Source organism: Equus caballus, chromosome 4 (genome assembly GCF_041296265.1).
Source record: "Equus caballus isolate H_3958 breed thoroughbred chromosome 4, TB-T2T, whole genome shotgun sequence".
Lineage (NCBI taxonomy): Eukaryota > Metazoa > Chordata > Mammalia > Perissodactyla > Equidae > Equus > Equus caballus.
The window spans coordinates 15,162,520-15,177,859 of NC_091687.1; the positions used below are offsets into that span (position 1 = coordinate 15,162,520).

At 43.8% G+C, this 15,340-nt stretch overlaps 1 protein-coding gene across 1 annotated transcript in view; it reads right to left on the minus strand.

The window, feature by feature from the left end:
• The window catches only part of NUDCD3 (NudC domain containing 3), a 95,178-nt gene that overhangs the window by 19,042 nt on the left and 60,796 nt on the right, over window positions 1-15,340 (minus strand). The window contains exon 3 of the mRNA XM_023639013.2: window positions 11,028-11,160. Coding sequence (XP_023494781.2) covers window positions 11,028-11,160 — 133 coding nt within the window. The remainder of the gene's footprint in view (window positions 1-11,027; window positions 11,161-15,340) is intronic.

Genomic DNA, 15,340 nt, shown 5'->3' on the forward strand with positions numbered 1-15,340 from the left:
TTCCAATTTATATCCTCAGACAGATCTAAGAAGTACTGTATCTATAAAACCAGAATAAAATATGAAATAGAACAATTAGACAAAACAAAAGAAAAAATGATTAGAACTAAAAATACAGTGGCTGAAATAAAATTTTCGATAGAAAGGCTGGAAGCTAAAGTCAAAGAAATCAAGGTAGAGACAAAGACCAAGTCAGGCAATCAGTTCAGCATTCCAGAAACTGTGATAGCAAGAAGATGATTTTTCAGAGCTTAAGAAAAACATGCCTTCAGATGGAAAGGACCCACTATAGCAGAATGAAAGATGATTTACACAAACTTGTGGCATTTCATAACACTGAATATTTAAAATAAGGTCTCAAAAGTTCCAAAGAGAAGGAAAAAAGAAGTTTACTCACAAAGAAGCTGAATTCAAGAGAGTTCTAGAATCTGCAACACTGGACGTAAGAAGATAAGAGAACAACGCCTTCAATCTTCTAAGGGGAGAATTTTTTTAGTTAGAATTCTATCCATATCCAACCCATGAAATAAGCGAAAGGTTAAAATAACTACATTTTACGACATTCAAGAACCCTGTATTTACCACATATCATTTTGAGACAGTTACTGGAGGCTATACCAAAAAAAAAATGAGGATAACAAGCAAAACAGAGGAAGATTCTGGGTGAAGGGGGTCAAAAGGTACAAACTTCCAGTTGTAAGATGAGTAAGTTTTTGAGATCTAATTAATGTACATATAGTGACTACAGTTAACCACGTATCCTATATTTGAAAGCTGCTAAGAGAGTAAAACGTAAACGTTCTCATTACAAGAAAAAATCTGTAAGTATGTGAGGTGATGGATGTTAACTGAACTTATTGTGGCGATCAATTCACAATATATATACATATCAAATCATTATGTTGTACATCTGAAACTAATACAATGTTATATGTCAATTGTAACTCAATAAAAGTAGAAAAAAAGAAAGAGGAAGATCCAACAGGGATGCAAAACACAGGAATTTAATCTACAAGTGCCAGGAAGTTCCAGAATGGGAGCTGTATAGCACAACTGGAAAATAGTCCAGATCGGTGTCACAGGTGAGAGGGCTTCAGGATAGGGGTCTCCAGGAAGAAAGTAATTTCTAGACAATACGTAGAACTAGTGAAGGTCTGGGTAATTCTTAGGCTACGATGACACTGTACTATTTTTGATAAGGTTAAAAAGAAAGAGAGAGAGAAACTCCAGAAAAACAAAAAACTACAAAAGAAATTCCGATTCAAAGGGATGCTAGAGAAAATGGTAAAGTAAAGACGTGCAAAAAAGCTCTCTTCCAAAAAAGTAATAAGCACATTGGTAAAAACTGCCAGTATCTACTTTTTCTGAACTTTGAAAACTAACCAAAGGTTTGAAGGAACCCAGGAAGTGTTTATGCAAGAAAAACGACTGCATCTTTGTAAGAATGAGGTTTTTTTGTGACATTTTAACTTACTCTAGACCCATTCTAACTCTCCAGCTCCTTGACAGCCCGTATTCTTGGTGTAGCCTGGCAGCCATCAGAGGAAGCATAAGGGAGCTGGAGCTCTTTCAAAGTTTCATTCCCAAGGAACTGTCATTATTTGGCTTGTGTGATGGTTCCCTGGAAGATCCCACTTGTAAGCTTGTCTGTTTTTGACCAAACTCAGCAAAGCCTTTTACCCAGGGAGTGTTTGTTGAAAACAATTACAGGCAAGTGTTTTAACTTTGCAGCTCACTGAGGTGGTAGATAACAGCTGAGGCAAAAAAAGAAAAAGGAAAAAAAGGAAAAGCTGGGGAATATAATGTCTGTACAAGCTTGGAAACACTTGGAAATATTCCTAGGAATCTAGAAGGACATATGAATGTACAGGGCTGTGTGTATGCTCAGGAAAAACCTGCAAAAGCCCTAAGCTCTCACCACTGGCTGACCTGAGACTCTGTATGAGCAGAAAGTGAAGCTTATATTGGCAGAATTTTCAACTGCTGCATTAAATGTCAAAGGCATGCCCCAACATGTACATGGAGCCCCTTGGCAAAGACTTTAAATCTTTATTAAGATTTCTCACTTCCAGGTGTTTAAGGAAAACTTTGTCCAATCATTAGCTGACCACTAAGCTCACTAAGTAGAGACTTCACTGGCAGCACACAATAAAGAACATAGACTTCAAAAAATTAGGTCAAAAAAGTCATTAAACAAACCAGAACTAGATAAAGTATCAACAACAACAAACCATGGGGAAAAGGGAGAATCTGATTTCCAGAGTTGAAGCACTGTTATTTAAAATGTCCAGTTTTCAAAGAATTACATGACTCACAAAGAAACAGGAAAAGATGGCCCATATACAAGGGATAAAAGCAATCAATAAAATCTGTCCCTGAGGAATTCCAGACATGGACTTAGTAAAAGTCTATAAATCAGCTATTGTACATATAATCAAAGAGCTAAAGTAAACCATGTGTAAAGAACTAAAGGAGGGCTAGCCTTGGTGACCTAGTGGTTAAGTTCAGCACACTCCACTTCAGTGGCCTGGGTTGAGTTCCCGGGCGCAGACCTACAACACTTGTCTGTCAGTGGCCATGCTGTGGCAGCAGCTCACATACAAAAAGAGGAAGATTAGCAACAGAAGTTAGCTCAGGGAGAATCTTCCTCAGCAAAACGAGAAAAAAAAGAACTGGAATTCAAAAGTAACTGAAAAAAAACTGAAGTGGAAAAACCCACTAGAGGGTCTCAAAAGCAAATTTTAGCAGTTAGAAGAACAGATCAGCAAACGTGAAGATGGGTCAATTGAGATTACTCAGTCTGAGGAGCAGAAAGAAAACAGAATGGAAAAAAGAACAAAGGCTCAGAAACCTGAGGGACACCATTAAGCATACCACCACAGGAATAATGGGAGTTACAGAAGGAGAAGAAAGAGAGAAAGGGCAGAAAGAATACTTGAAACAATAATGACTGAAAACTTTTCAAATCTGACCAAAAAATTAATCTACATATTCAAGAAGCTGAATGAACTCCAAGTAGAATACACTCAAAGACATCAAGACATAGATGCATCAAAATCAAGCTGTCAAAAAAGCCAAGGACAAAGAGAGAATCTTGAAAGTAAGAAGAGAAAAGCAACTCACCACATATAGAGCATCTTCAATATGAATAACAGCCAATTTATTATCAGAAACTATGGAGGCTAGAAGGCAGTGAGATGAAGTATTCAAAGGGCTATTTGGGGAAAAAAAGTCAACCAAGAACTCTATATCTGGCAACACTATCCTTCAAAAATGGAGGAGAAATTAAGGCATTTCCAGATAAACAAAACCTGAGAGACTTCATCCCTAACAGGCCTATCTTTTCTTGCAAAAGCCCTATGAGAAATACTAAAGGGAGTCCTTCTGGCTGAAATGAAAGGACACTGATGGTAACTTGAATCCACAGGAAGAATAAAGAGCCCTGGTAAAGATAAACACGAAAGACAGCACAAGTGTATCTTGCGTGCATTAACTCCCTTTCTCTTCTGATTTAAAAAACAACAGCATAAACCACAAATAAAGATACAAAGGAGCGGAGCACAGAGGGTTATTATACTGAGCCAGTTTTTGGTACATGTTGAGATTAAGTTGGTTTAACTAATCTGAAGTAAAACTGTAACCCCAAGGACAAACACTAAGAAAATAATTCCAAAAAATATAATAAAAATCAAAACAAAACAAAAAATGAGGGAATTAAAATATGACACTAGGAAATATCTATTTCACATAAAAGAAAGCAGTAATGGAGGAACAAGGAAACAAAAAATTTCAAAACTTACTACAAAAACACAATAATCAAAACAACGTGGTATTGGCATACAGACCGACATACAGATCAATGGAACAGAATGAAAAATTCTGGTTGGTTGATTTTAGACAAGGGTGCCAGGCAACTCAATGGAGGAAAGAACAGTCTTTTCAACAAATGAGACTGTGACAACTGGATAGCCACATGAAAAGAATGAAGTCCAACCACTCTCTCATACCTTATACAAAAGCTAACTCAAAATAGATCAAAACCCTGTATGTAAGAGCTAAAACTACACAACTCTTAGAAGAAAACAAAAGTGTAAATATTCACGACCTTGGATTAGGCAATTGTTTCTGAGATACAACACCCAAAGCACAGGCAACATGTAGGTAGGTAGGTAGATAGATAAGACTTTATCAAAACTAAGACGTTTTGTGTTTCAAAAGACATTATCTCTTAAGAAACTGAAAAGACAACTCATAGATTGGGAGAAAATATTTGCAAATTATCAGACAATTATTAATTATCTAGAATTAAAAAGAACTCTTACAATTCAAAAATAAAAAGACAATTCAACTAAAAAATAGGCAAAGGACTTAAATAAACATTTCTCTAAGGAAGACACACAAATAGCCAATAAGCACATGAAAAAATACTCACCATTATTAGTTATCAGGGAAGTGCAAACCAAAACTATAATGAGATACCACCTCACAGACGGCAACAAAAACAAAACAAAAAATAGACAATAAAGTGTTGAGGATGTAAAGAAATATGAACCCTCATATATTTTTAGTGGATATGTAAACTGGTGCAAGCACTCTGGAATACAGTTTGACAGTTCCTCAAACAACTAATTATGGAGCTACCATATAACCCAGCAATTCCACCCCTAGCTACATACCCAAGAAAATTGAAAACGTGTCAATATATGGGGGTAGAGGGAAAGACTAGGGTGCAAATGGGTGCACAGTGGGGAGTACAGAGATGCCTCCTCTTCTCCAGCCTCATCCCATGTGCTAAGTCCTGAGACACCAGTGAAGGACCACTGAGGAGGTCCCAGTGTAGGAACAGGGCTTGAGACCACCTTGGAAAAAGTATCATGTTCAGGAAGACGTCCTGTCACAGGCTAGAAGCTATCACCCTGGGGTGCTGACAAGGACCCTATCACAGAGGCCCCTCTGAGACCAGCAACAACACTCTGCAAGCTGAGAGGTGTGGCCCTTACCAACCAATAAATAAGATAAAGATACAGACGTGAATGCGCTGTGAATGGATATATCCAAAGAACACATCCAGATTTACTAAGTATAATTAAAGTTATATTCAATACAGGAACTTGTTTAAAACTCAGAGCACTCCCCACCAACAGCCCAAACTGCCCTTTATCCATATATGACAATTTGTAGCAGATTGTAAAATACAATCTAGACCATTGTCTTAAAATTACAATTTTTAAAAATCACCCTTAGGGGCTGGCGTAATGGTTAAAGTTCGGTGTGCTCTGCTTCAGCAGCCTGGGTTTGCGGGTTCAGATCCCGGGCACAGACCCACACCACTCATCATTCATGCTCAGGCAGCAACCCACGTACAGAATAGGGGAGTATTGGCAAAGATGTTAGCTCAGGGCTAATCTTCCTCAAGCAAAGAAAAAAGAACAACCCAACATTAGTGTCCATTTTCAGCTTCAGTTTTAGCTCTATAATTTTGTTCAATTTCAAGTCCTAGCTGTAGTTTTTGAACAGCTACATTTTGGAGTGCCTTTACCTAATAAAATACAATAGGAAAATCAATTGCGAGTGATAAAATTCATACTGTGTTAGTCTGTTGACTATTAACAAATGAGATGGGGCCCAAATTGCCAGAGAGAAGGGCCTCCTATGAGGGAAACAAATCATTTCATTTCTCTAACAATTAAATTGGAAACCATTAGTAGAATTTAGACAAAACTGCTTTAATGGATAAGAAGATCGAACTGGGTTAAAAGGCAGCAAAGGTTCAAGTAACTGACCCTCAAAGAAGCTCCATCAAAATGCAACCTGCTCCTTTCTAATCCTGGTTCAAATTCCAGAACTCATAAGAAAAAAGAATGACAATGTGACTACATAAAAATTAATAAGTCCTGCAAGGAAAAAACACCATGAACCAACTCAAAAGATTAATAACAAAATAGGACAACAGATCTACAATACATATCACAAAACGCTTATCTTTCTAATATATAAAGAGCTCCTAGAAATCACTAAGAAAAAGAGCAATGACCTAATAGTAAATGGGCAAAAGATATAGACAGTTCAAAGGAAAGACACATGTAAAAATATGCACAACCTCACTCATAAGAGAAATACAAATTCATATTATACCTAGATGCTATTTTTCACCTATCCAACTTACAAAACCCAAGAGTTTGATAACATGCTACTTTTAACAAATTTTGTGAAAACCAAGGACTCCGGGACTTCGCTGATGGGAATGTAAATTAGTACAATCCTTATGGAGGGCAATTTAGCAGTATCTATAGAAATTAGAAATACCTTTTAAAACCATATATCTTTCAATCTGGCAATTGCACTTCATGGAATCTATTCTATACAGAATGCATATATGCAAAATGAAATTTATTAAAGGGCATTCATTGCTTTATTGCCTGTAATAGCAAAAGATTGGAAACAATCTAAATGCCCATTACCAGGGGACTAGTTTAGTAAGCAGCCCGCCGCTTGAAAGGGGCAAAAGCAGAGACTGGAGCCCTGGGTGGAAGGGGTGATGAGCTCAGGGCACTTGCACTCTCAGGGTTCTGCCAGCCTGAGCCAGATGACATGGGAATGGGAACATATCATCTGTGCTGAAGATGGAGACGTGATAATACATATTCATGCTTGATTTTATACACATAAAAAATATCTGAGAAAATATCTCAGAAACTAGTAACGTGATGACTGAGGTCAGGGTGGGAGCCGGTACAGGACAGAAGGACAGAGGCAGGACAGAGAATTTTCGTTGCACATTTTTATACCTTTGAACAGGTAAATGTGCTTTTCATTCAAAAATTTAAAATTAAAGTAGATAAATGCAGCCTACTAGCCTTTTCTGTTACAGAAGTTTCCTGTAATAAAAAGTCTTCCTACATTTTTCCTAAACACATTCTAAGAAGGGAACACCATGTAACTGAGCTTGTAGCACAAATTCCAGCAGCTGCATCAAGCTCAGGGGCAAGGCATCACTGTACAAGATCTGCCCAGGGGCCTTGGTGCTGTTCCAGAAGGTTCCCATAGGGAGGACAGAGAGGGTCATGAGCCCACCAGCTGGCAGGACCTCATTAGTCAGCAAAAACCACTCACTCTCCTAGAGGAAAGAGAATATGGAGGAGGAAATAAATTCACTTGTCATTCAATGTCATCCAGTCATGAGTTCATTTGCAACAATATCATGACATTTCCCACTCAAAAGACGATCGACCAAACAGGGTGGGGGTGGGGGCCGGGTGCTGGGCTCCACTCCGCCACCATCTCACCAGATGGTCTGGGGCCTCAGCGGTTTACATCTCCAGGAGAGTTTTCTCATCTGCAAAATGAAAAGTTAGACTAAAAATCTCTGGAGTTCCATTTTCTAGTATTAAAATCCTACGAGTCACGCAAATGCCAGGTTTATAACCACCCCAGCTGACTCTAGCTATCTCACAAACATCATGGCATGATTGCAAAGCTCCTTCCCCTACCACATGGCTACAGCTACACCGAGGAAAGGAAGGAGACCTCGGCTGCTCTTCCCAAGCAGAGTGGACAAGGTAAAGCACGTAGTGAGGCAACCATCTAACCCCACTTCACTAACACATGAGACCAAAGCTTCATTTTGAGAAGTTTTTCTTCAGATTCACCAGCAAATGATAAAACAAAAAAGTTTGCATGTAAAATAAGAGCACTTGAACATAAAGCATTACGCATACACTCGTCCTCCACGACACTTGAGAGGCAAATCCATTTCTCAGAAAAGAAATCAAAACAAAAAGTGAAAGAGGGGCAACTTTCTGGTGCCTCCAGCACCAAGCTACAGCTGGAGAAGAGCTCGAGTGTTACTCCATTAAACATTCAGCACCCCCACCCCTGCACACACGCAGCTACCTACAAAGGTAGAACAACTGTGACTTCACCAGTTGAGCTGCTGCAATCAGGGCTACCATCATGATGATATCTGATAGGCGCCATAGACAAAAAGCAAAAATAAATACTGCTAACAGGCAGCCATGACAGGTACCCCAAGGAACAGCTGGAAAGGAGGTAGTCCACAAGTGGCAACTCTGAGAAAAAACCCTGAAAAAAAGCCAAGAGATGAAAAATAAACTTATTCCCAGTTTAAGTGAGGCATGACTAAGACTCTTAGATCACTAAGAAATTGAGAGACCATAATTTTTTAAAAGAAGGTTGCCGTATAAGAATGGCATGGAATTTGAAAGATGCTAAGAGAGTAAATCTTAAAAGTTCTCATCACAAGAAAAAAAATGTGGTAACTTACGTGTGGTGATGGATGTTAACCAGACTTACTGTGATGATCATTTCCCAATACATACAAATATTGAATCATTATGTTTTACACCTGAAACTAATATGTCAATTATGCCTCAATAAAAAGAAAAAAAAAACGACACAGAGAAAAAAATACCATCGAAGGAGACAAAGAAAAATTGAGATGAATCAAGACTAGTGTAAGTCAGCAGGTGTCACAAAAATGCCAACACTAGATAATCAACAGCTTATGTGGAACTCGCCTCATTCAGTCCCAGTGTTGCAAACACTCAGGCTCATCCACACATCTCTGGGGGGTGACAGCACTGGCTCCAGAGCAAGCCAGCCTGGGGAGAGCCTGAACAAACTGCCCTCCACCACCGAATCCTGTGCACACCACAACTGCCTCGAAGGGTTGGCGGGGAGAGGGGCTGAGCAGTGCCTGGCTCTGAGAAAGCGCTGCATGGTGCTGGTGAAGCAAACAGACCACCCGTTTATGTTCTGCCCGGCCCCTGCCACCCCCTGGAATTGCTGTGTTGGTGCATATGCTGTCATTGCCTGAGCCCCATGGATATCAACTCCAGAACAGCAACCCTGTCCTAGTCTTGGGGACCATCATGTGCTCAGTAAATGTCTAACACAGGAATGAGCCAAACCCAGGGCATCCTTGGGGAAAGCAAGGCCTTATCTTGCTAGAGGTCACAAGTACACTGGAGAGAGACGTGGAACTGAACCTGAGGTACAACAGTCTGGCCCTCAGCGAGGTGAGACCAAGGGCAGGACTCTCCCCGTGCAGTGCTGGCAGCAGAGAAGAATCGTGAGACTGACCCCCAATTCCAGCGTATACACCTGAGACGCCATTCTCAGTGGGAAGCTCTCCTGGGTGGCTGTGGGAAGTACAGCAAGAGGTGTCAGGTAATCTGAGTCTCTTGATTCCAAGAAAGAGAAAACAACTAGTTTTAGGTTAGGCCTATTACAAGTCCTTTCAGAGAAAGCTCCAGAAGTTCATGGAGAAGTCTGAAGACAGATACTAGACCAGGAAGCTTAACTGTTTTAGCCAAGTAATAAAGTGTGGTAACCAACACTTTTCAAAATTTATTCACCTACATACAAAGCAATCCTACCAAAAAATGAAATGAAAATCAACACTTGATCCACTAAACTTTAGAAGATGCTGGGCCAATTACTCTGACAGGAAGGTCAGCCTGACCCGCTATGACCTACCAGAACCAGAGGGGACGTGGTCATCGGAAGCAGGATTCTATGGGGATGACCCCTAGTTACCTGGTCTGACTTAAATCCTAAAGTCCACCTGACCAGCGGTCACTGAGCCATGGTGAGACCTCCAGGATGGGGTGGGAAGGGGTAGGAAGAGAGGAATGAGTGGACAGTGCTGATCCAGCCAGTGCCAGACCCATGACTCCCTGATCCACATCCACATGGAGCTGTGAAGGCCCAGAGGCTCCAGTCTTTCGTGCTGCAAAACAAGTCGAGTTCATCTGACACTGGCAGGAAGTTGCAGTCTTAGAGAGGCTGCCCCAGCCTCCCTGGCCCTGCACACAGGGCAGGTCTGTTTTAGGTGGAGCCCAGGGAGCCAGGGAGGGGCCTGCATTTGAAGCTTCAGGACAAGGGGCCCCAGAGGGGCTCACTCACAGCCCAGCCTGGGGATTTGCACATGTATCCAGACCAGCAGGAACTGGTACCACTTTACATGGCAATTGTTTCCAGAAAATGTACATGCAACTCAACTTCCGTTTCACACACTCCAAGACATTCACTTGTAAAGAAGCCAGCAGTGCTTCCCTTTATAAAGTGAGGGGTGGGATGCAGGGAAGCAGCATGAGCTTTAGAAGCAGACACACCTGAATCAAACCACAGCGTGACCACTTCAGTCATTCAACCATTCATTCATTCAAAAACACTTGAGAGAGAGCACTGAGGATCCAGGCATAACAAGAATCAGGGAGACACAATGGAAAATTGAGTGACTTCTCTTGGCCTCAATTTCTCATCTATAAAAACATGAAAGATATTACTCACAGTGCAGGTTCTCATCAAGTGGGAAATAAGGCTATAGTTTCTGGCATATATCAGAATTTTTCATATTGAGGATTATAATAATGTAATGTCCCATTTCATATATCACAAGGGGTTCTTCTTTAAAGTAAGGCCTACCTATTTACAATGATTTACAATAAAGTTATTCTCAGCAAGGTTCCTGAGTAAACATCTCTCTCTCACTAAAAGATTAAATGTCTACTCACTCAAGCTTATTGAGATGGAGACATCAACTCAAGCTATAAATGTTACAGCTCCAACTTGACAGGGCCTCTGCTCCATGGAAAGGCTCAGCAGAGCACAGGACTGGAAGTCCACTTGTCACTACTCCAATTTCTCCATCTGTGAAATGCGTGTAACAATTGCCTTGCCTACTTCATAGTGTTTCTGTGGAGACTAAATGTAATAAACAATATGAGACTATTGTAATTTAAAAAAACGAAGCTCATGTGCTATCCACATAGCACAGGAAGGCTGGCCGGGGCTGAGATGAGACTCATACTTGACTTAATGTGGTTACAAGGGCAGGTGGGATGTGTTTGTAACTGAAAAAAAGAAACAGTTTTGTGCTTGTGGCTGAGAGGGGAGACCAGTAAGGGAAGAGACAGGCCAGGTTGGCTCCAGAGCAGCCCACAGCCGACACCTGTGCCCCGAGGAAAGAAGCTGAGAAGAGAAGCTGGAAGAGCCCCCATTACCTGCCTGCCCTTCACCACATGCTCGGGCACCGGCACCTTGAGCTCCAAGTCGGTGTAGTCCTGCGACCAGGTGTAGTTCTCGCGCACAGCGCCATTGTAGCTGTCGGGGTTTCTCTGGAACTGTTCCTGTCTCCTGAGAAAGAACAAGAAGTAAGATAACAGCCCAGGCCCATGTGCGGGACAGAAAGGCCAGGGGGCACCTGACGCACACCGCCTCTAGGTCCTGAACAAGTTTTAAATCTCACTTCCTTTTGCATCTCAAACTCTCTCTTGGCAATTTCCTTTCTGACCCTCCTACTCAGGCCTCCCGGGAAACCAAAGAGACAAAGGGAAAAGCTGCAGAGAAGACCCTGAGTGCAGCACCCTCACGGTCAGGAAAAGTGTCTGCAACCACAGTCCACAGTGCAGCCTGGTCTTCCTAAAGCTTAGAAACCAGGCCAGGCAACTAACCAAAGGGCCTTGTTAATAAAATCCTGGGGCTTGTGGGTGCCTGGTTTCTCATAAACTGCTTGGTAGGGCCTATCTTTAAAAAAAAGAAAAAAGGCAAAACAACTTCAGCCTGCAGCTGCTCAACTTCAATCCTTATCCAACCCCGGCCTCCACTTTCTGCTGGTGAATAAATCAAAGCCAAGGCACTGCACAAAACTGCAGGCCTCTTAAGATGTGAGCAGCGTGCTTATGAGACAGCCTAGAAAACCCCACTGTACATGCATTACCACCCTAGCACAGATGCAGAAAGGCCTGGCCAAGAAGCTGAAGTTAAAAATAAAATACAATGAAATAGCTGCCATAAAACCTAGTGTTGATAACAATACAAACATCATATAAAAATAAGTTTGGACTCACGAGTCCACTATAGTGAATCTTAGATCTAAATTAAAGGCAGAAGCATTTTTATGGAGGGGGCCATAGCTACGAGCGCAGACATTCCAACAGGCTCAGTTCGGCCAGCTTCTCCAGCCTCAGGGAGCCCAGCAGAGGCACCTGGAGGGAGAGGCCCACAGACAAGACTCCACTGGTGGGGAGACACAAAGCTGTGCATGTCTACACTTGCATGGATGAAAATATACAGAAAAGGTTCAGAACACATGCACCCCCATCAGCCCCTCACCTCTGATCCAGGAGGGGCTGGGAGTGGTGGTTAAATGAGGACACATTTTTTCTGGCTGAAGCTTTAGGACAAGAACATGTTTACCTCCTGTGGGTATGCCTTGCACACCTTACATCGTGAGGCTGGGCCTCCATCAGGGCCCAGGCTCTCTGGACTGGTAACAGGCAGAAGTTAAAGGTTGAACTGTGTCCCCCTATATTCATATGCTGAAGTCCTAACCTCCGGCACCTCAGAATATGCCTTATTTGGAAACAGAGTCTTTACACTGGTATTCCAGTTAAAATGAGGTCATTAAAGTGGGCCTTGATTCAATATGATTGTGTCCTTAAAAAGGGGAGACCCAGGGGTTGGCCCGGTGGCGCAGCAGTTAAGTTCGCACGTTCTGCTTTGGCGGCCCGGGGTTCACTTGTTTGGATCCCAGGTGTGGACATGGCACTACTTGGCGTCCCACATATAAAATAGAGGAAGATGGGCACAGATGTTAGCTCAGGGCCAGTCTTCCTCAGTAAAAAGAAGAGGATTGGCGGCAAAAGTTAGCTCAGGGCTGATCTTCCTCGGAAAAAAATGGGGGGTGGGGGGGAGACCTAAACACGAAGATACACACACAGAGGCATGACGATGTGAAGAGACACAGGGAGAGGATGGCCACATAGCAATGGCGATGCGGCTGCAAGCCAAGGAATGCCCAAGACCGTGAGCAACCCCAGAAGCTGGAAGAAGCAGGGAAGGCTTCTACTCAGTCTTGAAGGGAGCACAGCCCTGCAACACCCTGGTCCTGGACTGAGGCATCCAGCACTACAAGAAGATGATTTTCTGTTGACCTAAGCCAGCCGGTTGGTGGTACCTGGTTGCTGCAGGGTGATTTAAAATTCAGCACTTAAATTACTATCAGCCCAAACTATCTGCTCAGGCAAAATGGTGGGCCCCTGTGGGGACTGAGAGCCAGAGAGAGAGCAGGGTGGGACAAAGGAGATAGCAATGATCAAGGCCTGAACACGGGCGGCCAGAGTAAGCTTGATGTGGATGCCACCAATGCAAGTGTTCAGTGATGCAGATGTGGATGCCACCAATGCAAAAACTGTTCAGTGACGTGAGGAAAGCTTTCAGCATGCTATAAAACTGAAAAAGGTATACAGCTTTTGTGTAGTTATAGGTTTAGTTTTCTAAGAAGAAACACACACACATATATGTGTGTCTATACATAAAGGGAGGCTGGTAAGCCTTGGTGGCTGTCTCAGAGACATGATAACACTTTGACTTCCTTCCTGGTACCCTCAGGTACCCAAATTCCCTATAATTCTTACAGAGAGAGAAACAGCTCTCTGGAAGAACACATCAACAGGAGACAGAGACCTGCCCTGTGGTCCCCAACACCAAGCAGGTCCCTTGTGGCCAAGCCAGCCTGCTTGCATCCTGACCCCTCAAAATTGGGCCTGGGGAGATGGGCACAGCAGGATAGGGTGGCCAGGCCCCACATCTGTGTCCCTGACCTACCGTGCTTCCTCTCCACTCCAGCACCCAGTGCTTACAGCTCATGCCTGACGGCCGTGCTTGAATGTGCAGAGGATACCTCCAACCCATACCAAGTACCAGGAGGGAGCCGGAGGGGGCTCAGCCCTCACTGCACAGCCTTCTCCATATGGCCTTTGAATGTGTGTGTGCGTTACCTACTCGAAATAACCAAAGTTATGGAAACACATAAATAAAATGCCCCCACACAAAATAAAGGCCAACATGGCCTGGCACCTGGTGGGGATCAGGAAATAAGCCTGAGGACCCTTCAAAGTGGAGGAACAGCTACTTCCCAAACACGTGGCTGAGCCCTTACAGGTGGTGCCCAGTGGCCCCTGGGACCAGGACGGGCAGCAGACAATGGGAGACACCACAGGCCACAACTCCTCGAGAGACTACCTTCCACCCTGCAGGTGGCTGTCCTGAGGGAAGTCCCTTAGAGCTGAGTACTCACAGAGGAGCTCTGGTCTCTCAGCATCTCAGGGTGGGCAGCTCTGCAAGGGCTGGGCCTGGCTCACCCTACATGGACCTGCAGCCTCCTCCCCACAGAGCCAAGAGAATTGCTCCTAGCAGAGCCCAGCATGCTGTTGGGTGCTTTTTTTAACGCTCTGAATACACATTCTCTTTAAATAAAGTTGATTATTTCCAGCTGACAGTGTGTAAAAATAAGCCTCCTGTCATGTGCAGGTGCTCTGGGCTCTGCCCTCACCTCATCATCCCTGTCCACTCGGCAGCCGCACCCCTGCTGCCAGCGAGCCCTGGGGGTAGGAGGGGGGTAGAAGGAGGAGCGTGAGTCAGCAGCCAGGGCGCAGCCTGTGGAACGGGACCCACTGCAGCGCCCACGCCTGATGAGCCAGATCAGCCCAGATAAAGGGTTCTGACCATGTTAAAGAAAAAGTCAGAACAGGCTCCTGTGCCTACACCTGCAGCACCAGCCTCACCTGCACAAGTGGGAGCTGGCTCAGGCCTGTCCCTCCCTCCCTCCATGCCCCTGTGCAGCCATGGGGACCAGAGGGCCTCTTTCCTTTCCTGAGTTTAGAATGGGCAGTGGCAAGTACAAGTGGTGGGTTAGAGAGGCCACAGCCCCAACAGAAAGGCTTTTGTGCAGGAGGCCAGATCCCGCACAGGGAATGGTTTATAACTCAAGGACAGCAGGGGCTGCCCTTGAGGCCCTTCCAGGTTCTGGGAGTGGAGGTGGCTCCCCTGGGGCAGACAGTGATTCCAAACCAGAGATGCCTGCTGGGGCTTGCCAGACCCCCAGAGCCTGAAAAGGAGCCACTTCTGCCCCAAGGACATCCTGCCTCCAAACACTCAGTTGACCCTCACGATGGCAAAGCCCACCTCCTGTGCACACCTCAGACAACATCTTCTTGTCCTCAGAACACCCAGGTATGAGAACTCTGGTCACACCTCCCTACCTAGCTGTAGAGTCCCCAGGGCTTGTGCGTGCATAAGCATGAATATGTGGTATGTGTGCTGTGTGATCTGAGCATGTGTGTGGTATGTGCATGACGTGTGTGTGCATGCATGTGTGCAGTATGTACAAGGCAGTTAACAGACGGTGGTTCCTTCTCTCTCCCTTCACAGACCATCTCCATTCCTCTTACTGATTTCCTTCTCTTCTCACTGATCCCACCATATCCCACACCTGGACAGGAGCCACAGCCAGTGGGAATATGGTGATTTTTCT